This window comes from Manis javanica, chromosome 10, assembly GCF_040802235.1.
Source record: "Manis javanica isolate MJ-LG chromosome 10, MJ_LKY, whole genome shotgun sequence".
Classification (NCBI taxonomy): Eukaryota; Metazoa; Chordata; class Mammalia; order Pholidota; family Manidae; genus Manis; species Manis javanica.
The window spans coordinates 114329493-114353083 of record NC_133165.1 but is presented as its reverse complement, the minus strand read 5'-3'; the positions used below and the strand labels follow the sequence as shown (position 1 = coordinate 114353083).

Sequence of the window (23591 nt, the reverse complement as noted above, 5' to 3'; positions counted from 1 at the left end):
GACTCGGGACCTGCAGACTGCAGAGTGACCACTCTGTGTTTAGCCACTGGCTTGTGTGACAGGGAAATGAGCACTTCATCCTGCACTGAATCGCCATTACTCTGGAGCACACCTGCCTCCGCCTCCGTGTCCCTCACCTCACCCGCAGTTCTTCCACGCCACGTCCACATGCTAAATGATACAAACAGCCAGCACCATGGCTGCAGCACCCGCCAACGTGGCCTCCCCTTGGCAGCCGGCGCATCAAGGAAACTGTACACACCCTCTACGCGCAGCCACGGGGATCGGCTGGACATTCCTGGTGCGTGGGAACCGCAGGCCCGCCAGCCAGGGCTCTGGGATGAAAAGGAATTCAGAGACTGTCTGACGGGACCTTCTGTCTGAGCAGCACGTGAAAGGACACACGGCAACTTCCACTGTCTCATCCCCCTACGCGGGGTCCTCAGGAAAAGCCAGCGTGGGACACACCGTCTGGGGAGAGCAAATCATATCCACGAAGCATCTGAGTATTTGCCTTCAAAATTTATTGACATGGTTTCCCACAAGGGCTGCAGTCAAAAAATCACTCCAGTGTGTTTATTCAGAGAGAAAGTGTGTGGGCCCGAGTGACTCACTGCTTTCCACGTCCCAGAGCTGCTCCGGGAGGGGCTGGAGGACCCTGCGGCAGCTACAGGAACCTTATCCCGGCTCCAAACTGGACACCATCACAAATCCTAAAAACGAAAAGAGCAGAAAATCAACACCGAGGTCTGCTCTGCCTGCTGCCGGTCACAGTTCCCCAAGCAGGCTCCACGCACAGGCAGTGCCGGGCGCCAGCAGGAGCCCTCTGCGGACCCGGCCCTGGTGAGGTGCAGCCTCGCTGCCCTGCTGTCCCGGAGGCCCTGCTCCCCTCCCTCCAGGCTGACCTCACCTGCCAGTCCCTGCTGCCTCGCCTTTGCTGCCTAAGACCAGCCTTTGGAGAATGGGAGAAAGGAGAGAGGTGGGGACATAAACCCCCTGATCACCCCCTCACCGTCCCCCAATCCTGACCTAAGCGGCAAAAAGAGAAAGAAGGACCTAGGAGGAAAGTATTTATGAATAAAACCTTAGGGGAAAAAAAGCTTTGTGTTTATTTCTAAGGCTACCAGGCAAGGGAAAGTCATGAGGCACCTTCTGTGCAGAACGGTGACAACAGACATGTCCTGGCTGGAAGCAAGGGCTGTGGATGTCCTGGCTGGAAGCAAGGGAAAGGCTGTGGCAGGGCACCCGGCAAAGCACAGGCCACAGGGAGCACAGGGAGGACGGGGCGGGGGGGGGGCACGGGGCGGACAGGATGCGGGCCCCCCCACACCCTAGAAGGGCAGGTGCCAGAGGCTTATGGCGACAGCAGCCCCGGCAGCCCCGCAGCACTTCACCCCGAGCACTCCTCGGAACCTGCTCCTGGAGAGGAAAGATGTGCGGAGGTCACACCGGTCACAGCAGCTGCTACAAGCTGATGCTCCGCAGGCTTATTCCAGCCTCCGGCAGGCCACAGAGCCCATTTTCAGATGAGCAGCAAGGTGCTGGTCACACAGCAGCACGAGCAGGGCAGACCCTGGACCCAGGTGCGGGAGCACCCCCAGGCCCTGCTGCCTCGGCCACCACACAGAGGACACGGTGCTGCGGGGCTCCCTGTTTCCAGGAACAGGCACCCTGGCCGCAGCCCGGTACCTACGTTCCTGAGAGCCCACCGTGAGGCTGGTGCACAGCCAGGCTGAGGACGTGGTGTGGAGGGTGGGCTCCCACGCTGGCCCGCGCGTGCTCAGGGGCAGGACCAGTGCTGCACATGGACAAAGGGGCCTATCCCAGGGGCCTAAATGCCGGGAAGCATACACCCAAGGGAAACCGACACTCTGAATCCCAGGTAGAGGCTGACAGTGCATTTGTGAAACGTACGTTTGCACTGTGGACAATTCTAGAAAAACTGGCGAGAGATCAAGACAGACGACAGTTACTACTGCTGCCAAGCTTCTGCAGGGTCCAGGGTGCTTGCTGCCACCTCCTGGCAGGGACGGCTGCTGTCCCTGTGTGACCTAGGCCACCCCAGTGCCCCTAAAAGGCAAGTGTCTGTGCTCGACACCGTGACTGCATCTGAGTAACTTAGTTCCGTTCGGAACTAAATGGTCTGTCTTTACACTTTATACAATCAGGTCTGTAAAAGTGGCCTATGCCTATGTTCACTATTAGAAAAATGCCTGAAAATAACTACAAGATAAAAAATAAGTTAAGCCCTTGGCTTACATAATTCAGCAACAAGCAGGCATTCCAATGAAGGCTTGTTTACTGGAACTATGAACAGATTAAACAACGTCACAAGCACAGATTTATGTTCAGACACATATAAACATGTCACAGAAAAAATGCCCACTACACACATTCAGAACAGCACTGCAGTTATGCAGGTAATGCCAGGCACCCCTGGGACGGCCTCACCAAGATGTCCATCTTTCTGTTGTCTGTGTCCATGTTCGTGTGACTCAACCCAGTACCACCTCACAAAGGGTCCCCTGTATCTCCCCAAACCCCCTCGTAGTGATGCAGTTGTGGGCCAGGCCTGGCTGTGTGCCTCCAGCCCACCCTTAGTCACCCCCCTGTCCATACTCCACCTGCCTCCCACTCAGCACCACCCGGGCTGCGTGGGGGTCACATCGGGGAACAGGCCCTCTCTTGCTAAGCCCTCAGGGCCCCTCCCATGGTCCCCTAAGGTCAGGAACAATGTGTCTTCAACATGCCCCACCCCCACCCCTACCCCGTGATCACCCAGAACACCAGGTGTTGGCCCTGCCCAGAGAATCCAGCAGCGAAGGAGCAGGGAAGGGCCCCAACTCAAACACCCTGGCCTGTGCCTGAAGGGAAACGGCCAGATGGCTGGGAAGCAGGAACAGGCAGGAGACAGGAAGAACAGAGCGCAGGTGCTCCGGCTGGCAGCTGAGGGCCTCCCCACAGGTCCCTCCACTCCTGGGAAAGGGCACGGGGCGCCCAGCTGCTCCACGCCGTCACACGCGGCCCCAGCTGTCCTGTGGCCTGGCCTGCGCTCCCCGGAAGTCTCCAGCTGTCCTTCCCGGACCTTCAGCTCAGGTACCCCCTCCCTAGCCGGCCCGCCTCATCCATCGCTGGCTCTCCAGGGATGCGCTCAGTAGGGCTCTGAGTGACAGAACGCTGTGCCAGAAGTCAGCTCTGGAATAAAACCTAGCAAACATTTCCAAAATGTTTCCATTTCTGTAAAGATCTGAAATCCTAAGAGTGCCTGTATTAACTGGGGTGGAGGGCAGGGAGGATCTATGGATGATTTGCACACACATAATTCTCCAGCCTGTTAGTTGCCTGATTTTAGAAATGAAGATCAAATTCTAGCAACATTGCTCAACTTCACAAAATTCCAATTTTGACGATAAAGCTTCAAACAAAGCCACACTCTGAGTAAAGGCGAGTCCCACACCCTAGGGCAGCAGCCAGGGTCAGAGGAGCTTCCTTACCGTCTGGTCTTTAAAAAGCATGTGAAAGGCAGTCTTCTTCTTCCAGAAGAAACCACATTTGAAATGAATCTCTGAAATGCATCCTTCAAATTTAACCCGAGAGGGAGAGGCTACGCTGGCAGGTGAACATACGCGTCCTCTGCCGACCGTGAGGAAAGATAAACGCAACAGGGCTCCGGGAGCGGCGGTGCTAACCCTCGGACCACAGCGACACCCGGTGGCCTCGCCCAGCACTGCAGCCACACGAGACTGGCCTCGCCCAGCACTGAAGCTCCCACAGGCCCTGGGGGGACAGGAGGACGGGAGGCCCAGAGCTGCTGCGGTTGCCCCAAGTCACGTAACCAGGGAGTGACAGTGCAGCGGCTACGAGCTCAGAGGCAGCGTGAGGGCAGCATTTGATCTGTCACCACAGTGAAATGGACAACAAAGCTATGGCTGAAAACCCACGCACACTTCTGGGTTTCCTTGTAAGACAAGGTATTTAGAATATATTTACTTGCACAATTAGGACTGACATTATATAAACACAATTAATATACACCGAATGATCGTCATGGAAACGGCCTATGTACTGAGACAGGGAAGCACGTACAGAATTAGTTTGAATAGAAAGATCTACCAAGGAGATAAGCCAGGAAGGGAGATGACTTTATACTTGAGGTGCAGAAAACCCCGCGTGTGGATAGAGGAGCAACGGTCTCCACATCCAGGCCCTCAGAGGGTGGAGGTGCAGGTGGGGTGTCCTGGTTTGCTAGTTCTGGGTGCTGAGGAAGAAGCACAAGCTCTGGCCTGGCCAGGCCTGGCTCTGCTGCTGACCGGTGTCATCAGGCACAGGGAGCGCCACCCTCCACCTCAGGGCACAGCTACGAGGCTTATGCAATAAAATCCAGTGCTTTGCCTGGCATCTCACACAAGCTAAATGACTGCCTTCTGTCCCCAAACATCATACCTGCTCTCAGTCTCAGAGGAGACATGGGGTGGTCAGACTCTCCCGACGGCCCAAGCTGGCTCGTCCACAAGCGTCGGCCTCCCCAGGGGAGCGCATCAGACACGCAGGACTGTGGCCCCGCCCGGACCCAAGGGGCACCTGCCTGACCCAGGTCCCCGGGCTCAGAGGCACTTTGCAATCTGAGAAGCGCAGGCTTGGTGGCTTTGCCACCTATAGCTGACTTCCTCGAAGGCTCGTCACCTGAACCTGCGGCTCCTCTTGCAGGGATTCAATTAGCACCTGGTTGTTAGGCTGTTAGGCCGGAGAGCCCCTTGTTCATACCTCTGGGGGCAACAGGCTTTGCAGAAAGCAACCTGCAAACTAGCCTTATTTAATCAAGACTAAAGGTTTGGGGAATGTTTGTTAAGAAGTTGTCTAATACACAGACTTTGCTCTAGGAAGAAGATGCCCATTTTCTCACATTTCACTATCTCTGAGATCAGGACAGTACATCCCACCTATGGCATGTCACACACCCAGTTGGCCAAGTGGCAGCCCCGCAATGACAAAGCAGAGCAAGGAGACAGTCTCCTCAGGGGCACTGCTCTCTCCGCGAAGGGGCCGCGGTGCAGATGCCAGCAGCAACCACAGGAAAGCCACCCAACAACCACTGCCAAGACACATGCTCTCACTGCCTCCAGCACATTAATCCCCTTAGACCTCAGCCAGCTGCTACCATTTAGTGCCCACATTCTGGACTTGAAAGTGGAGACCCAGAGAGGTTAAGTAACTCATCCTGGGTCACACAGCCACAGAGTGGCCAGGCTGGACTCCAAGCCTGGGCAGCCAGGCCCCAGCGCACACTCAGCCTGTGCGCCCAACCCTTCACAGCTCTGGCTCTGAGCGGAAAATAGGCAAGGGCGGAGGTGATGAAGTCATCAGAGCGGCTGCTGTGCTGAGGGTGCTGGGAGTAGGGGGCAGCCGGGAGCAGCCTTCATGGGAGGGAAGAGCAGAGGCCACTAAGCCAAGCACGAGAGGGCCTGGGTGACAGCTGGCCCCACCTCAGCACCGTGCTCCCTAAGCCTGCTCACGTGGCTGCCCTTCAGAAAGCACACCCACTACACTGAAAAGCAGAGCGGGCAGTGCTTGTCCTTAAACTAGGACAAACTACAGCTTCATGCTGGAAACTGGCCACGACTTAGCACCACCATTTGGTGGCCACGTAAGTGTAGACAGATCTCTAAAGAGAAAAATACAGCCTCGAGTACTGAATATATAAGCATGAAGGTAAAGAGACAACATAAAAACACTGTGTTATGGGGCAGTGTCTGTGTTCCTCCAGAATTTGTATGTTGAAGCCCTAGCCCCCTGTGTGATGGTACTGGGAGATGGGCCCTCTGGGAGGTAGTCAGAGTAGATGAGGTCATGAAGGTGGGGTCCCCGTGGTGGGACTGGTGCCCCTGCAAGAAAAGGCACCAGAGACCCTGCTTGCTCTCTCTCCCCCATATGAGGACACAGAAAGGTGGTGTTGGGCTGCTCTCACCAGGAACAGAATCAGTTAGAACCTGGATCTTGCACTTTTCAGCCTCTGGAACCAAGAGACAAAGAAGTCTGTACTTTTTTATAGTAGCCCGAGCTGACGAGTTCATACTATGATGACAGCAGTTCTGGATCTCCCAAAATTCATACATGTACACCAAACAATATGAGAACAGAGTTAATTTCTGTAACAGCAAATGGCCTTATACCATCTCCATTCATGTAATACTTGGCAAGCTGTACTATTTAGTGGAAAGGCCAAGATGGCAGGTCCCTTGGCCTTCACAGGAGAGCTCTGGGGAACTAGGCCTCTGCAGCCAGGAGCAAAGACTTGCCCACTCCAACCTCTAGAGCTCCTGGCCTGCGAAGTCACCTGCCGGAAAGACCTCATTCAATTTTCAGAGGCAGGATCAACAATGCCTCGTCAATCCCCCCAGCCAGGCCTGTGGAGGAGCACCCAACACTTGGCGACAGGACGTGCCAGCAGTGTGAGGTAGGGGACGGAAACACACCACATTTTTCCTCCAAACTAGGTGGAGAAAACTCAATGTAGAAAAATACATATGTTTTCATTCTTTTGCTATTTAATTTCTTTCTATCTTCACTCCTGGAGGCCACTGATGAAATGATTAACCATGTCCAAACAGAAGTTCTACAAAGTGCAGTGTAACTGTGGAGAAGAGCTCCTAGCACCTACCTGTCGCCTGTCTGTACACCCATGGGCACGCAGTAATTAAGTTCCAGCCGCGCGATGTTGCCAAGCCGGAGGACGATCCCGGCACCATAAGACCAGCGGATGCACTCAGCCAGCTTACGAATATGGGCTTTGGGGCCCTCCCCTGGAAAGAGAAAAGGAGGTGTGACCGACAGCGGACGGCCATCACACAAGTCTGCCTCAGACAAGCCCTGGCTCTCTCCCTGCTGTGTGGCTTTTGGTAGGTACGGCCAGGCCTAGATATTCGAGAAGCAGGCATGAAGAGAGGCCTGGGACCATACTTACTGTCCCAGGAGCAGCCAAGCGTTCTCAATCGTCTGGCCCTGCCACATTCTGTTCCCGCCGCCGAGCATGGCATTCCCAACCCGACCGCCCAGGCAGCCCGAGCCCCAGTCTCTGAGGGCCTCGCCCACTGTGAAGCATTCCAGATGCCTCTTCACATCCCCCTAAGCTGGAGAAGGCTGCTGTGGGTCTCCCCCAGCCCTGAGCTCCTTCAGGAAGGGACAGTTCACCCTCAGCTCTGTGGCCAGGATGACTGGCACAGAGCAGGTCCTCAAGAAATATTTGCTTAAGTAAATGAATCGACCTTTCCTTGCAAGACAGCATTTGATGACAATTTTGCATGCATGTTTCATTCATTCAACCAACCTTATTCCAGGCACTGTATCAGGTGTTATGGGGATTGTTAGTAAGGCACAGTCCTTCAATGGAAAGACTATGTAATCTAAAAAGATAGACACCTACTTGGCTACTGTGCTTTTAAACACAAAGTCAACAGCATACCCTAGCTATTTCTAAAGAGTCCAATTTTTACCATAGTTGAGGTTGCAGAGGTTTCCTGCATTGAGAAAAAAGTGTGTTCTGAAAAGTTCTCCAAAGCCACCCTGGCCCGGCCGGAAAGGTAACGGGGTGTACAGGTGCAGTCCACCGGCCCAGTACGCTTCTCCGCCCAGGTAGTCTCCTAATAAAGGAAGCGCGCAAAACCAGAGTCTCACAAACTTAAAATCACATTTACACCCCACAACTTATACAAGCAAGAGGTATAACACTAACGCCCAATGCTGGCCTCATTTTAAATAATCTTACTTTTGATTTTGTAATTTGCTTTAACAGAAAAAAAAACAAAATCATTTGTGTAGTTTAGAAAGGGCTGAAATCAGAAATTTACCGTATCTGTAAAATTCACAGAAATCACTTTTTCCACAACTACAAATTACCAGATCACTTCCACCTGGCAAATGAGTTTGCAAAAATTTCAAGACCACACCAGAGACAAAATGCAGAGTATGTCTCTGCAGTTTTTGAAAGTGGCTGTACATGCCTACTGCTCACTGTATAAGGAAACAGAGTCCCAGCTCAATGTCTACAGAGAGGGGCTCATTTTCAAAGGTTCCTGACTCATGGGGTTTTTTTGGACAATGGTTATTTTTGCCAAAATTCAAGACTATAGATTGAGAGTATACATATGCATTCTTTCTAAAAATGCTAACTACTCCATTTTAACTACAAATGGCCATAACAGTAAAGTGACAAAATGCAAAAATAAAAAAACCCTAGGGTGTTTAGATTCTGTGGCAAAATATTATTTGTAAAGTTTCATAGTACCCATTAATACAAAATGACAGGCCATGAAAAAGAAAAATGGGTTATCTCCCAGATTAACCTCAGGTATGAAATGCTTATTCACTTCAGGGCTCAACCATCTCAATCCCTTTAATAGTGAAGTTTGAGAGGAAACAAATGGAAAAATAGGTCAATCGTGTTTACTTTTGTTTCCCAGCAACTGCCCGTCGCTTAAGTATTTTATTCTGGCCATAAAAACTGTAGAAAATCTGATAAATATGGGGAAGTAGGAAAAAAAAAAGGAAAATCTCCTGTAATGTCTACAATTCAGAGATAACAAGCTACCCTCCTGGTGTCTTTCCTCCAGTGAATTATAATGAATAATTAAATAAGAAAATAAAATGTGAGTCATTTTATAAATACATCATTCAGTGCTGCTTCCTTTTGTTTAATATATTGTAAGCACTTTTCTCTAATACTTTATATCCTTAGAAAATGTGATTTTGATGCCTGAATAATCACTTATGTGCACATTATAATTACTTATTCTTCATCTGTTGTCACACTGGTGTCTAAAATCTTAATAATGGACATTTACCTGTGATACATTTCCTTGCAGACACATTGAAAACCCTGTCTTGAAGTATAATATGCAAAGAGAAAAGCACACACATCTATGCGTCCAGCACAGTGCGTCTCCGTACGGAACACCCCTCTACAGTGAGCACCCGGCTGAGGAGCACGTACATGTGGCCCACGGAAGGCCGGGTTCTCTCTTCTGAGCACCACCCCCAGCCCGCACCAAGGGCAGCCACTTCCCTGCCACCCAACAGCACGGACCGCTCTAGCCTTCTCCACACCTTACACAGATGGACTCATACAGTACAATCCTCTGGGTGTGGCTTTTTGCTCGTTAGAGGGTCACCCATGCCATCATTCAGCCAGAGTCTTTAATTTGTTCATCCCCATTGCTGTACGATATTCCACAGAGTGAAGACACCACTATTTACCCATTTTATTGTTGACAGGCATCTGGGTTTCCACTTTCAGTTTGGAGCTGTTATTAATAGTCCTTGTACCCATATATATTATAGGCTCTTGATACATGCTGCCAAACTGTTTTTATGAAGGTATAGAAATTTACATTCCTGCCCATAGAATCTTACCAATGGCCTATCTGACAGGTGATTAAATGGAAAATCATTGTTTTAATTTTCAGGCAAGTAGAAAACTACTCAATTTTCACATAATCCCTACATAAACCTCGCTTATAATAAAGAACAAAACTCTCCATAAATTATGTAACTTTTCTAAAAAATAAGGACACACTATTAAAGCATTAAAAGCAAGTGAAAAGAATGTATATCTTGTACAAACACTTGGGCACAAGGTAGTCATTATTTATAATAATATAAAATGGTAACAAAGATGTCAAGTTAAGAAAAATAGGGAAGAATATTTTATAATGGAATAATATGTATCCATTTAAACGGTATTTTTGAAGTTTTAAATATGTGGAGCTACCTTGGATATAATGTCAAGTGTTAAAGAGGGTTCCAGGAAACAGAAATTTTTCACACACTGCTGGAGAGAATATGATTGAGAAGTTTTCTAGATCAACACAAAGCCTTAAAAATATATATAATCCTTTGATCTTGCAATTCCATGTCTAGAATTTTATAATAAAACTTATAGATGAGCACAAAAATTGCTACGTTATTAACTGACACTGTTTTATAATTGTAAGAGAAAACAGTCTAAATGTTCAAAACTTGGGATTTGGTTTTAAAAGATAATAGTATGGCAATAAGATGAACTATGCAGCCATTAAAAATGGTAGTTTTCTTCTCCTGATTCACTGCTTTTGGAATGCAAAATGGTACAGCCATTTTAGAAGACAGTCTGGCAATTTCTTAACAAAGCTGAACATTTTATCTTATGATACAGCAATTGCACTACTTGGTATTTACCCAAATGAGCTGAAGCCTTATTTCCAAACAAAAACCTACACCTGAAGGTTTGTAACAGCCTTACTCATAATTGCCAAAAATGGGACGTACTGCAAGTAAGATGTCTTTCAGGTGAAGGGAGAAGCAAGTCATGGTATAGTCATACATGGAATATTATAAGTGCTAAAAAGTATGAGCAATCAAGCTATAAAGAGACATGGAAGAACTTTAAATGCATGGTGCTTAGGTCAAAGAGGCCAGTCTGAAAAGGGTATATACTCTGTAGGATTCCACCTCTGTGACATTCTGGAAAAGGCAAGACTATGAAGACAGATCAGTGGCTGCCGGGAATGGGGAGCAGGGGATGAAAGAGTAGGTGAGGCAGGTTGGATATTTATGGTGGTAAAACTTCTGTTAATCCTACAATTGTGGATACATACCATCATGCATTTTTCAAATCTATGGTTCTATACAACATAGAGTGAAGCCTGTGTGATCTATGGGATTTTGTAATAACGCATTAATATTGGCTCAACAATTGTTAACAAGTGTACCACACTAATGCAAAATGTTAATAACAGAGGACAGTAGGATGCTGTGGGAACATACAAGGGAACTCTCTAATTCTGCTCAATTTTTCTTTAAACCTAAAACTGTTCTCAAAAATAGTCTTTTAATTTTTTAAATTATGTCCTTAAGATGAAATAAGTGGCCATCAAAGACTTGTCCTTATAAAAATCCTTTTCATATGCTGTTTTTGAGGAATGATAGAGAAACAGGTTTAAACACAGTATATAAACAAAACACAAGCATAAAGATATGCGTGTCTGAACAACAAAACACTCACGTGTGTGACTGCCAGGTAATGGGATTACAGGTCATTGTCATGGACTTTTTGCTTGGATGTATTTTCTCATTTTCTACAATTCCCTCACAATTCCCTTTCCATACATGCGGATAAGATTCTGTGTAAGGTGCTAATTCCATGGTGGTGAAATGTAAACATCTATCACTGTGGTGATGTACACAAACAAGTACATGTTTAAGAAAACGAGATGTGTGACCTTAATTTCGATTGGGTGGTACTGTGGGGAATGACAGACCTTCACTTTGTGGTCCAACGCTGTGCATGCTGAACCCTCGCACGCTTGTTGGTCCTCCGAGGTAAAACCTAGAAAGAATGGCAGATGTCGGGGAGGCCATGGGTGAAAATCTACGTAACAATGAAAGCACACAAAGCATACAGGCCAGGCTCACATTCAGCACTGGACCACAGGGGACCTCACAGGGCGAAGGACTGGGAGGTTTAGGGGTCAGAAAGAGGCACAGGAGCATAGCCAATGTCATAAAAATCTAAAATCTAAACTAACACGTCAAACTTCTGGGGGTGCAGGTGAGATACAAGGCACAAATGAAGACCCCTCTTTTAGAAGAGGGAGGGGATGGACTGCCCATTACAAAGGATTTATCTGCTGTCTAGAAGAACTCATTAGGCAGCTTCTTTTCAAAATAGCCTCCGACAAGCTCCGAATGCAAATTTTTAAAAAAGCAGGATACAAATTATGTCATAGTATGATCCCAATTTTATAAAAAGAGGAAAATACTAGAAGCAAATAGACCAAAACAGAATTATTCTAATTTAAAATACTTTTGTATTTTCTATACTGAATTTTAATTAGAAAAGTGTTATGATTTAAAAAAATGATTTCCTCTTGTATTCCTTACGGAACTGGGTTATCACACTCTTTTAAATTATATCTGAATAAAACAAAAAGCACAAATTAAGAATGACTTAGAAAGCCCATCCACTTTCTATAAAATCTAACCACTTACTTGAACTCTATTTCAGACCATGGTAACTACTAAGTAACAAATTATATCGACAAGAGAAGCTGTGAATCATCTTCCCTACACGGACCGTGGCGATGCCCCCCCAGCCTCCTGCTGGCCTATGGATGTCACATCTGACTGTGAAGAGTCCCCAGGGGCTGAAATAGCACACAGGGGGCAGGGCACTGTTTCTCTGATTTCCTGCCAGATAAAAAGCCTCTGTGAAGTTATTTATTTGAGCTTAAGTCCATAAATTTGTTTTTATTATTTGGGAGTTTTAAGCAAAGCCTTTCTGAAAACCCCATTAACATTAATTACAAAAACAAACAGCAAACTACATTTATTTTTAAGAAATCATAAATCACACACATTGTTTTCAAAGAATTAATATGATCCAGGAAGCACAGAAAATGAAGAGATTTTCCGTCCCCTACCCCTCCGTGTGCCCACTGCAACCCCATCTCCAGAGCTGACTATTGTCCCGGGCTGCCAGCTGTCTTTCCAGACCCTTGGCGCTATACACGCAAACACACGCATACATGCATCCGGGAGCTCTGCCTATAATTGGAGCAATCAGTGAAACATGCTTATATGCAAACTTAACATGGAGACATCTATCTCATTCTTTGTAATAATTACTCTCGTTAGAACGGTTTTATTTGAATCCAGTCATTTCCCTACTAGTGGTTTTAGAATTTTTGCTATTATGAACAGTGCTACAATGGACATCCTTGTATATCTCTGTACACTTGTAAATGTATTTCTGTAAATTAGACTCATGGAAGTGAAACTGTTAGGTCCCAGAGTTTAGAAACTTAAAACTTTTATACTTCCAAACTGCCACCTAAAAAGGCTGAACCAGTTTAAACCAAAACAACCTCTTAACTAATGCACAGTCAGAGTTTCTTGCCCTCAAGAACTAATATTAGTATTTCAAAGTAAGAAGTACATACAGCTTAACTGCTAGACGCTTTCTAAAAAGCAGGCTCCGGCAATCTTCTTTATGAGCTTTTGAGACAATAATTTCACATGTAGGAATGTCTCCTCAGAAAAGGAACCAAAGTTCATTTTATTTACAAAGTTTTATTCTTCGGTGTTACTTATATGTAAATGATGAAATATTAAAATACTGCTTATAGAAAATTCCTCATGACTTGATGAGTGGTTTACTCTTTTTAAAAAGCTTAACTTTTTAAATGGCAGGGAGGACACAAAACGGCATGCAAAATACAGCCTGTCAACAACCTATGCAGATGTGAATGTGTATGTATACACACATACATGTAACACACATCCACAGAAAATGAACGAAAAGGGAAGTCCCAGAAGTTAACGGCTGATCTCTGAGCAGCACCGCTTACTTCACGGGTCTCTGTTTTTGTATTTCTACAACGTGTACAAGTGTCTTCTTTCATACTCAAAAGAGAAAAACTTTTTTTTAATAAAGTTAACTCTGCCTCAACAAAAATGTAAAAAATAACTAAGTATGAGATATTCTAGGTATTTTCAAATTAACTTAAACATAAAAACTAAAGTAAAATGTGAAGTAGTTGCTCTCCTAAATAAACTTCTCTAAGATATCTTACAAGAAACCAACCAAAACAAGCCAAAGGCAAACATGCAAACTGCCCACTCACTGACCAATACTTACCTATCAGCGATACTTGATGGTCTATCGCCAATAGGCACCAACATTCCACCCCAGAGAGATGTTGAGAAAACCTATTGAAATACAAACAAGCGATCAGTTTCTTCCAGTGTCTCTTTCATCCCAACGAGCAGTAGCAGACAGGAGGCGCGTGCAGCCCTGGTCTCTGGCCACATGCCAGTGGGGGATCTCCGTGGCGGGTGGAAGGGCCAGGAGAACACCTAGCTTGTGCAGTGGAAGAGCTACAAAGCATCTTGTGAGTACTTGTAGTACTGGCAACTTTAAATTTCAAATAAAGACACGTTGAAGACAGGCAAAAAACCAAGCTCAAACCCAGGCAGGGTATTGGGTACAGCATCCATTCCGACACAGCTTCCATTCCGACACAGGGCAGCTCCCTCCACGGCCTGACGGAGGGAAACTGTTCTGCTCAGGACTCTGGCTTGGCCTCAAAACATAGGAGGTGAATGAAGGCAGAGGTTACAGTCCCCATATAGGAATGCGAAGGACACACAGCTTCTACTCCAAGCCTTGCAGACAGAGCTCTCTAACGGGCCAAGGGCAGTGACCGAAGGATCCTATCCTCACACCCACAGAATCCACCCACCACCACCTTTAACCAGCAGGAGGCTCTCTGGGCTCACCCACCCAGGCCTCACCCCGCAGCCCACCACATCTCCGGAGCGTGCCCCGTGCTTCTGCCCCTCTGTCCTCTGACCTGCACTCTCCTGCCCTGCAAAGCTGCACAGATCCCTCTTTTTTGGAAGGACTACTGATGGACACCGGGACAGGGGGTGGGCAGAGCAAACCAAGCTAAACACTCAATTCTGATAAATTCAACCAGTTGTTCAACATTAAGGAACCACCACCTTTGAGCCCAGCATCGTGACTGACGCTATAGGATAAACTGAGGGGCCAGAGCTCGGAGTGCCCTCGGGGAGCTGCCCTCACCAGACTCACACCACTCTGGGGGGAGCAGTGACGGGAACCACAGGGCAGGCCCGCCCTTGGAGGAACGCCCACCGCAGCGTTGAGAGTGGCCTGAGTAGGTCTGGCAGGGCCCGCAAGGCTTCCATGGCCTTGACTCCACTGTGAGCAGGACAGAGAGGGAGCGCCTCTTGCTGCCCTATCGTCACATCTGTCTGGGAGCAGGCCTAACCGGGGCCAACACTAGAATTGATCCTTCCCCCGTGGTAATCCCACTGTGGCTGATGTCCCTGCTGACCTCATGACCATGAGAGCCCATCTTCTCGTCACCCCCACCGACTCCACCTTTCCAGGCTGCCCCCTCCAGCCTAAACTCCCCAATTCTTCAACTCCAGCAGGACCTACACTCCGACCCTCTTCCCCATCCTCTCATGTGCCCTCTGTACCCAGCTGAAACTCCGTGGCCCATCCCTGAAACTCACCAGCTATGTGCACCTCACCTGTGTCCCTCACCTGGCGACACCCCAGGCCCGGCTCACTCCACCTGCCTGTGCCTGGCTGTGCAGCGGGAGATGCCCCTTCATGCCGGGGGCTCCTTGCACACCTGGCTGTACTGCCTCGCAGGCCCTCAGAGCTCCCTGGCAATGCCCTGCCTTTCCCTACCAGCCCACCCCCTCTCGCCCTGATGTGAGTTCATGCCTGGCCCTCTCCCCAGCTGCCCACTCCCTCTCTGCATGTCTCCGTCCGAGCTGAGAACACAAAGCCCCAGGAGAGACTCCAGGGCCACCCCCCATCACTGCTACCTCTGCACACACTACCTCTGGCTGGTTGCTGTAGAGCCACCCGCCACACTCCCTCCAGGCTGGGCCTCCTCTGCTTCGGTCCAGGGTGTCAACCCCGCCTGCTGCTCCCCCCACTCCTCACTCTGCCCGGCCTCGGCCGCCCCCTGGCTCACCCCGGGACATGCTGTGCCTTTCCAAACAGCCTAAGGCCGGCCCCTCACTCTGTTCTGGACTGTGTGGAGATGTGGCTCATCAAAGGCGCCTTCCCTGACTATCCTGAATAAGGCAGCACCTCTTCGGTCACTTCCTATCCTTTTACTGTTTTATTGGTCTTTATAACACATACCACCACCTGCTAAATGAAACACACATGTATTGCTCGTGGGTCTTCCTTTACTAGGATGCAAGAGCAGGAACTATGTTTCATTTACTGAGCTATTTGTAGGACCCAGACAGTGCCTGGCAGCTGGGATATATGTGGTGGGAAGGTGGGGGGATGGACGGGTGGGGGGATGTCGGGCACCCAGAGACACACACAGGAAGATAAGCAGAGGGGAGGAGCCCCACTTTGGTCTGGGAGGCTGGAGGAGCCTGCAGGAGACATGCCTGAACCTCAGTATTGAAGGCAGGGAGCAGGAGGCCAGGTGAGCAGCTGAAAACAGGGATTTACAGCTGGGGAACAAAGCCTAAATGCATGGAAGCAAAAGAGGACCCAGTCCTTTGGGGAACAAGGAGCTTAGCAGCACCAAGGCACAGGGAGAGGTGGCCAGAGGTGAGATCCAAGTCCGCACGCACGCTGCCGAGAGCACACACTTCATGCAGGAGCCTGACACTGTAAGGCCTCACTTCATGAAGACCAGCACGTCTGAGGGGTGGAAAAGGGGAGGGGTGAGGGCGGGGGGGGGAGGCAGAGGCTCATCAGAAATGGCATCAATGCCACCGTGAGGAGGGCAGCAGGCACTGGAGCAACCCTGGGTAGGGGGCAGAAGAGATGGACTGGCGCTCAGTGGCTTTGAGGGGAGGCCTTGGAGCAGCCAGGAGAAGGGAAAAGGCAGGGAGGTGAATGGAAGTGCAAGTCAACGGCCTCGGAAGCCCAGGTGCCAGGTACAGACTTCAGAAGGGAAGCCACAGTCCGCTTCAGGCATTCCGAGTTTGAAGAGTCTGTGAGGAATGGAGCAGAAATGTCCACTAGCCTGTGAATTGGGGCCCAGGAGGAAAGCTAGACGAGCTTCGGGAGCCCCAGCACGGAGGGTAGCTGCAGGGTGGGCGAGACTGCCCAGGGGCAGTGGGCAGAACGGCGAACCTCTACGAGCCTAGGGGAAAGACATGGTTGCGCGGAGGAAGCGGGGGGAGCCGTGGAAGGGCTCTGAGGACAGACGGCTGTGCAAAAGCCGGATGCGGGAGAACGGAGCCGAATGTTGGCGGCATCAAGGGCCGTGGAGAAGGCGCAGGGAGGGGGCCAGAAAGCTCCCTGAGCTGGACAAGAGGCCTCTGGACACACAGGGGCCAGGGAGGCAGGAAGCAAATTCCAAGCGCAGTGAGAGACGGCGCTAGAAACAGATACAGTGACCCTTTCATTCCAATTCGCCCCCACGTGTTAGGGTGGTCATTGCAAGGCAGCAACCCGGGCAGAGAGCTGGCCCCAGGCCCCCCTGGAAGACGGAGAACGAGCCAGGGCTGCCGGTGCCCGGGCCTCCCAGTCACTCACTCCTCTCAGCAAAACAGGAGAGACCACCCAAAACTATATTCAAGATTAAAAAAAAAAATTTCTGGAAGTGCCCAGAGCCCAGCAGACCCAGGAAAAGAAAGGGAAGACTCAGGTTCCATGGAAGCGACTCAAGGAGGGAAGCAGACACACCTCCTCGATGGCCCTGAGCTGACAGAGGGGGAGGGGCTCTCGCGGGCCCGCATGGGATGACAGACAGGTGCCTCTCAGAGAGACTGGTTCTCACTTCTTCCCCGGAACGTCAGCTCTGGGTGAGTTTTCAGGACCAAGCGCTTCACCAGCTAGCATTAACGTTCGGGGCTTCCCTTTGGCACATGAGCTATTCAGAAACTGAGATTCCAAAATGTGGGATAAAAATGCAGGTGACATTTTGGCTAAATACTCACTGAATCGAATAAGAGTTGTTTATTCAACTGAAGCTCAAAATCTTCTTTTATGAAGCTCACGTCCCCGCCGGTATAGCCTGCCAGTTCCTGGAGGGGAAGAACGCACGGGTCAAAACGGAGCAACAGACCGACTACCAAGGCGGCTCCACAGCCTCACCACAATGGCAGTTCATTCTGTTGTGCTGTATTTTTAAAGGGGCAACAGACCACTTTGCCTCCTGGAAGCTAAAGTAGTTCTAGATGGTTCCAGGGGACTGACAGAGACAGAAGCCCCAAATGCCCTGCATGAGGCAGAGCGTGTTACTCCCACGTGCGGGAAGACAGCGCTACTAACGCCAATGCTTTATTATAGTGCTTGCAACGCAGGACCTGGCTTGCTTGGTCTAATCAGTGTCTAGAAAAAAAAACTAGTCTTTTTCAATTTGGCACATTTCATATAAAAATGTGATTGCGAGCCGGTCCTCTGAAACAGATCAGGCCAGCTGAGCGCCAGGGCCCCACCCAGCCTGGCTGCCCACCCACCACCACCGGCCCATGAGCCACTATCTGCCTTGTGGTGCCCACTAGCAGGTGTCCAGGGAAATCAATGACACCAAGCCACAACCTTCCTCCTGGCCTAGGAAGCGACCCCAGCAGAGAGGCCAGGACCGAGTCCCCACCCCACACTGTGGAGGCACAGGACAGGATAGCAGGGTGCAGCTCCACGGCTAGGGACCCTGAGGGGACCAACACCCTGCAAGCCGCTCCGGCGTGAACTTTACAATCAAGGGAGACTATTCGATGCTGGAATGTGGCTACTGTAGGGGACCCTCTATCTCTGGGGGCCACTGCCCGCACAGGTCACGGGTGCAGAGTTACCACCTGGTTAACTTTCAGCAAAGCCCCTCTTCTTGGTAAGATGGGAGAGTTCCGAGAGTCGATGACCATCGCGTGCTGAAAGAAATACGTGGGAGATTTTCACTTCAAATAGGTTATAAAAGGACAGCAAGCACTTACTGAACGCTGCCTGCGCGCCAGGCACTGTGCTCAACAGGCACTTCCCAACTCTTAGACCATTTTCACCTGTGCAAGTGCCCTCTGAGGGGGCAGCACACTACCCCTATCCTACATGAGAGGAATGAGAGGGTGGTTTGCATTCGCCAGGTGGGAGATTACGACCCCATCACGGCATTTGTTCTGTGAAGGAACTTGACACCCTGACCTTCGTCAACCCAACCAGCTTGCAACTAGAATTCCACAGGAGCTCTTGAGCACAACTTCCCCGCTGCCATTGGGGTTATTTAGAAAAAATAACATGACATGGTGTCCATAAGTTCACAAAGTGACCAGCAGGCACCATTCGGCCACCCAAGCTGTGACCCTCTCGATCCGTCCCGACGTTTTCCCAATGTACAGCATGGCTGCACCGAGGCAGCTCGATATCTACTCAGATAAGAGAAAGCCTTACCGAAAGGGACGACTTCAGTGAGTGCCCGCTCTCCTTCCGGACAGCAAACGACGCTGTCCTCGAGAGGCAGCCCAGCTCTCTCCACACTCCCTCCCACTTGACAGTGTGGCTGGTCTTCCAAATGGGAAACTGCAAGCGCACGGAGACACAGTAAACCCCTTGTGCTGTACAAACGGGAGGCTGTCCCGAATCAGAACTCAGAATGCGGCGCCACGACGGTAACAACTCATTAAATACCTAAGATAAATTTGTCAGCGATGGGCCAGATGGATAAAGAACAGGGAAGGTGGGGGAGGAAGAAACAGAGGGAGGCGGGGGGAGAGCGGTGACCAGTGGAAGGAAATACTGTTCAGGGGAGCAGCGTCAGCTGTCTAAAAGCTGCAAGCAACTTCCCGATGACAGGCTTCTCCTCCACCTCTAAGGCCATCTGACACACGCCTGACCTGGCCAGGCTGGATGACCCAGGTGACCCACATCGGCCGCCGGAGAAGAGCGAGGAGACAGGTTACACGAGCCAGGAGCACGCTCGCTGCAGGCCTGAGCCACGTGAGCTCTGGGCAAGCGGTCCCTGGCAAGTGGAACCTACCTCTTGGCCCCCTCCTTTCCTGAAGGCAGAACTGCCTCTCAGATCTCTATCTCAGAGAAATGCCCAGGCGGATTTTCAACACTGAAGGATGTTGTCTGGTGGCCTTGGGGTGTAGGACAATGATGTAACTCTTAGAAGGAAGCCCGGTCACAGCACCATCCCCAGAGTGAGTCCCACACTGGGCGTTATCTGAAGCCCTGCAGTCTACAAGGGAACATGGGGCACTGAGGACGGACAGGGAGTAGGCTACAGTCCTTTCCTCCAGGAGCCCACCTCTGGGTCCTCTGTCCATTTCCCTCCTCTCCTCCAGGTACCTGCCTGTACCTAGATCCAAGACACGCCTTTCAGCTCTGCTATTCCCTGTGGATAAACAAGGTGTTTCTACTCTAGGCATCTTTTCCTTTAGGCTTAGAAAAGACAGGTAAAAAGGGACCCAGGGGAAAGATGGGGCAGAACCTCCCACACGGCTGGCTTACTACTGCCAGAACAGGGCTGGGGAGAGCAGTTTGTGTACACAGGGCACAGGGCAAAAAGGTCCCTGAAGGCTACTCCTTGAGACAAGGAGAGACGGCTTCACCGAGAAAGAAGTGCTCACGTTTACACCGGAGCCTGCCACCTGGTCTACCTCAGGGTGCAGTCTCCGCGACCCTGGTCTCCCAGGAAAAGCAGCCTGAGCGGCCCATGGGTCTCGTGCCTGAGCTGAACAGCACAGGGTGGATGAAGCCCAGGAAGGGCCCTGGGGCTTCAGCGTGGTTCCCAGAGCAGCCACGGGGAGGAACTGGGAGGTGCTGCATTTCCTGGGCCCCACTCCCAGACATGCTGATAGAGCAGGGCAGATGCAGCCATTAAAATTTGCATTTCTAACCAGCTCACAATGAGGCTGATGCTGCTGGTCTGAGGAGCACACCTGGGGAACTAACCCCACACATTTAAGTATTTACATTTCATTAACTGAAGCCTGGCACAGGAGGGAAGGACTACAGGAAGGGAAAAAAGAGCAGGTTTCATCCTAAAGCCAAAGAGTGATCAAAGGACAGTGATTCCATCTGTTGCATTTAGTCAGATCCTGCTAGATGTAAACTGAAGGTAAACCACTGATGAAGGCTTTCAGTAGCCTGGAGCGACTGCTCACTACCGGAGGCTATCACAGCACAGACAGGCAAAGACAAACGGACGGCATCACAGGCAGTCAGGAGCAGGGAAGAGATCTGGCGGGTCAGAGAACTCGGCCAGGAGAGAGGCACCGGGCTGGGAGGCAGCAGACAGGAGGGCAAAGGCTGACCCCAGCAACGCCCACCGCTGCAGACATCAGCTCACTGCATTGCCCGCGTGCTCCACGCCCTCCCCAGCAGCCCCCTCTTGCCATCTTTGGGAATCAACTCAATAGGTGCTATTTCCACTGGAGAGCACAAGGGGGTGATGGAGACGCTACTCACGCTGTACTCGGCGGACACCCCTCTGTCTGTCTCCCGAAGAGAGCTCCAGGGGAACTGGCCGGTCACTTTATATAAGTTTACAGAGAAACTAGGAGACAATGGGACATTGCTTTAAAAGCTGAAACTGTGACTGTAATTTGTACACATTCAAATCAACAGATTTAAAAAGACACTTCTGGGGCCCATCTCCCCAGCATGTGACACTGTACAAGTGGCAGCTGATTCTGCAGTTTCTTTTCACAAGCAAGGCATCTATGTTAACTTTAAACCAGGCTACTGTGCTCAACAGTCTGTTTGGCTTCCTACTTTCTGTCGAAGTTTCCCGGGTGTGGTTTGAAGAAGGACAGGCCATACGAAGTTTCTTTTGTTCCATAGGAAAACTGAAAAGTCACCTTTTCCGCCCGGCCTAGAAGATTAGGGAATTTGAGGCCGAGTACCTAGGAGGGAAAGAAAAATAGTGGTGAACTGAAGAAATGCTAACTTTTAAGAAAGAGTACGCGGGCTAAGGGACTCTACGAAAACCAAGACACCAGTGTAGGCTCCAGGTCTGGCCTTTCACTGGTAATTGCTTTTACTCTTAAAACATGCCTTTGCTGAGTGCACACACCTGACTAACTTGCGGGCTAGGCTAACCTCAGTAACTGTGAGGCTCGGGAAATCAACAGAATGGATTTGGAGTTTAGGGGAATTTGAACAAGAAGCCTAGTACAAACGTTCCCCAAATCATTCCTATTTAACTAGAGGTTAATATTGTTTTCAGACATTGAAACACATAATAATTCTAGGAAGATGAATGAAGAATTACACATTATCTTACAAATAAAGATTAAGGCATAGGAAAGTCTTGAAACTACCATCAGTGTTTACAACAGTCACATTTTAAAAGCCCATAACGGAAAGTCCCACTCCTGGGAAGGAAGCCTGAGCCATACCATGCTGCCCTCGTTGTTCCCGACCATGGTGTTGTAGCTGCCCGTGAGTCTCCTCAGCTCCGTCACTTCAAAGGTGACGTCCAGCCCATTTGGAAGTGCATCATCACCTAAGAAAATGAAAAACACCGAACACTAAAACAGCTAGAATACATAGCTTTATCTTAGGTCCCACTGCGAAAGACAAAACGCAATCTGAAGATTCTTTTTATTTCATAATCTCCTTTGGAAAACACACCCCTAGTTTAAGTTCAAGAGCATGCCCACACAAAATCACAATGTTCCTCTAGGCCAAAACACCTGTATCTCATTCCTGTGGTAGAAGGTATAAAAAACAGACTGTGAAGGAATAAAAACAGCAACAGACTCACTGAAGCCAAAAATGGACTAACAGTTACCAAAGGGAAAGGGACTGGGGAGGATGGGTGGGAAGGGAGGGATAAGGCGGGAAAAAGGGGCATTACGATTAGCGCACATAATGTAGGGGGTTGGGGGCACGGGGAGGGCAGTATAACAAAGACAAGTAGTGATTCTACAGCATCTTACTACGCTGATGGACAGTGACTCTTACGGGCTATGTGGTGGGGCCTTGATAATGGGGGGAGTCTAGTAACCATAATGTTGCTCATGTAACTGTATATTAATGATAACAACAAAAAAACAGTCAGATTTTGCTACTGGAACAAAATAAAAGCAGATTATCTGTTTAAGCACATATTAGTTACTAGAAGTGTTTGTTCTCCTACTAGGGAGGTCCTTGAAAATACTTGGGGCACCGCTGAATTCAACTGAAATCAAAACACAGAATTCACATGACAAGAGGGATTCATATAATCCTGAAAGATCAGCAACAAATGCAATACAAATATAAGAGGTGATTATTTCTGTCCCTCCTCCAGCTAGGACTGTGGCGCCTGCGGGATGATCAGTGTCTGAATTTGCGCTGAGGCCTCTGTAGTCCCCGGGAGCCCTGGGGGGCAGGGGGCAGGGCTGAGCACCCGCAGAGGGGAAGCCGTTGATCCTGGAACACTGCTTGGACACTGGCCGCCTCTGGGATGCTGTCAAACTTGAGGATGGCCGGCCACTGGCTTCTAAATCTCAGATGCAGCTCCTCTAGGGTGGAGCATGTCACCATTCTTTTCTTTTCTTTTTAAAATTAGTACAGTTTATTGTTTAGAGCAGGTCTCGCCAGTGGGTTTCAGCCCCAGGGAAGTTCACTCTTGATTCAGTCAGACTGAAAAACGACAATGGAATGTTCTGATGGTGAAAGTTTACACCCGACTTTATTCCCACGGTGGCAGGCCAAGCACAGAATCCCGTCCACTCAAATTCTTCCTTCGAGGAGCAGACCTACTTCCCTCGTGCTCTCATTGCTTGAGCCCGAGTATAGGAGCAGAGCATGGAGTGCTCCACGGCCTGAGGAGGGGGCTGCGCCCCTCCTGGAAGAACCCGTGGGTTGCCAAGTCTATTTTTTGGGGGGCTTTCCACCAGCTTTCAACCAGGCGGGCTTTCAACTGAGGAGAGGCTGATGTCTCTGGCATCACCAGGGCCTCCACCCCCACCTGTTCGTCAAACTTCGGCTCCCATCTCTGGGGCTGACGGCCCCACCACATCCGTCCCCTGCCCCACGGCACCTGGCGGCCTGCGCCCCCGCGCTACCGTGACACCCTTTACCGTCTCCACAGCACCTCGTAGTGATGCCATTT

The 23591-nt window shown here is 49.8% G+C and overlaps 1 protein-coding gene across 1 annotated transcript in view; it reads right to left on the bottom strand.

The window, feature by feature from the left end:
• Positions 1 to 503: 503 nt before the first annotated feature.
• Positions 504 to 23591, bottom strand: part of SAMM50 (SAMM50 sorting and assembly machinery component) — a 35162-nt gene continuing 12074 nt past the window's right edge. The window contains exons 5-15 of the mRNA XM_037006813.2: positions 21889 to 21995; positions 21263 to 21393; positions 20957 to 21044; positions 18935 to 19063; positions 18349 to 18420; positions 17488 to 17574; positions 13670 to 13740; positions 11292 to 11359; positions 7491 to 7637; positions 6659 to 6800; positions 504 to 713 (exon numbers count right to left, since the gene is read on the bottom strand). Of these exons, the coding sequence (XP_036862708.1) occupies positions 668 to 713; positions 6659 to 6800; positions 7491 to 7637; positions 11292 to 11359; positions 13670 to 13740; positions 17488 to 17574; positions 18349 to 18420; positions 18935 to 19063; positions 20957 to 21044; positions 21263 to 21393; positions 21889 to 21995 (1088 nt within the window). The 3' untranslated portion in view covers positions 504 to 667. The remainder of the gene's footprint in view (positions 714 to 6658; positions 6801 to 7490; positions 7638 to 11291; positions 11360 to 13669; positions 13741 to 17487; positions 17575 to 18348; positions 18421 to 18934; positions 19064 to 20956; positions 21045 to 21262; positions 21394 to 21888; positions 21996 to 23591) is intronic.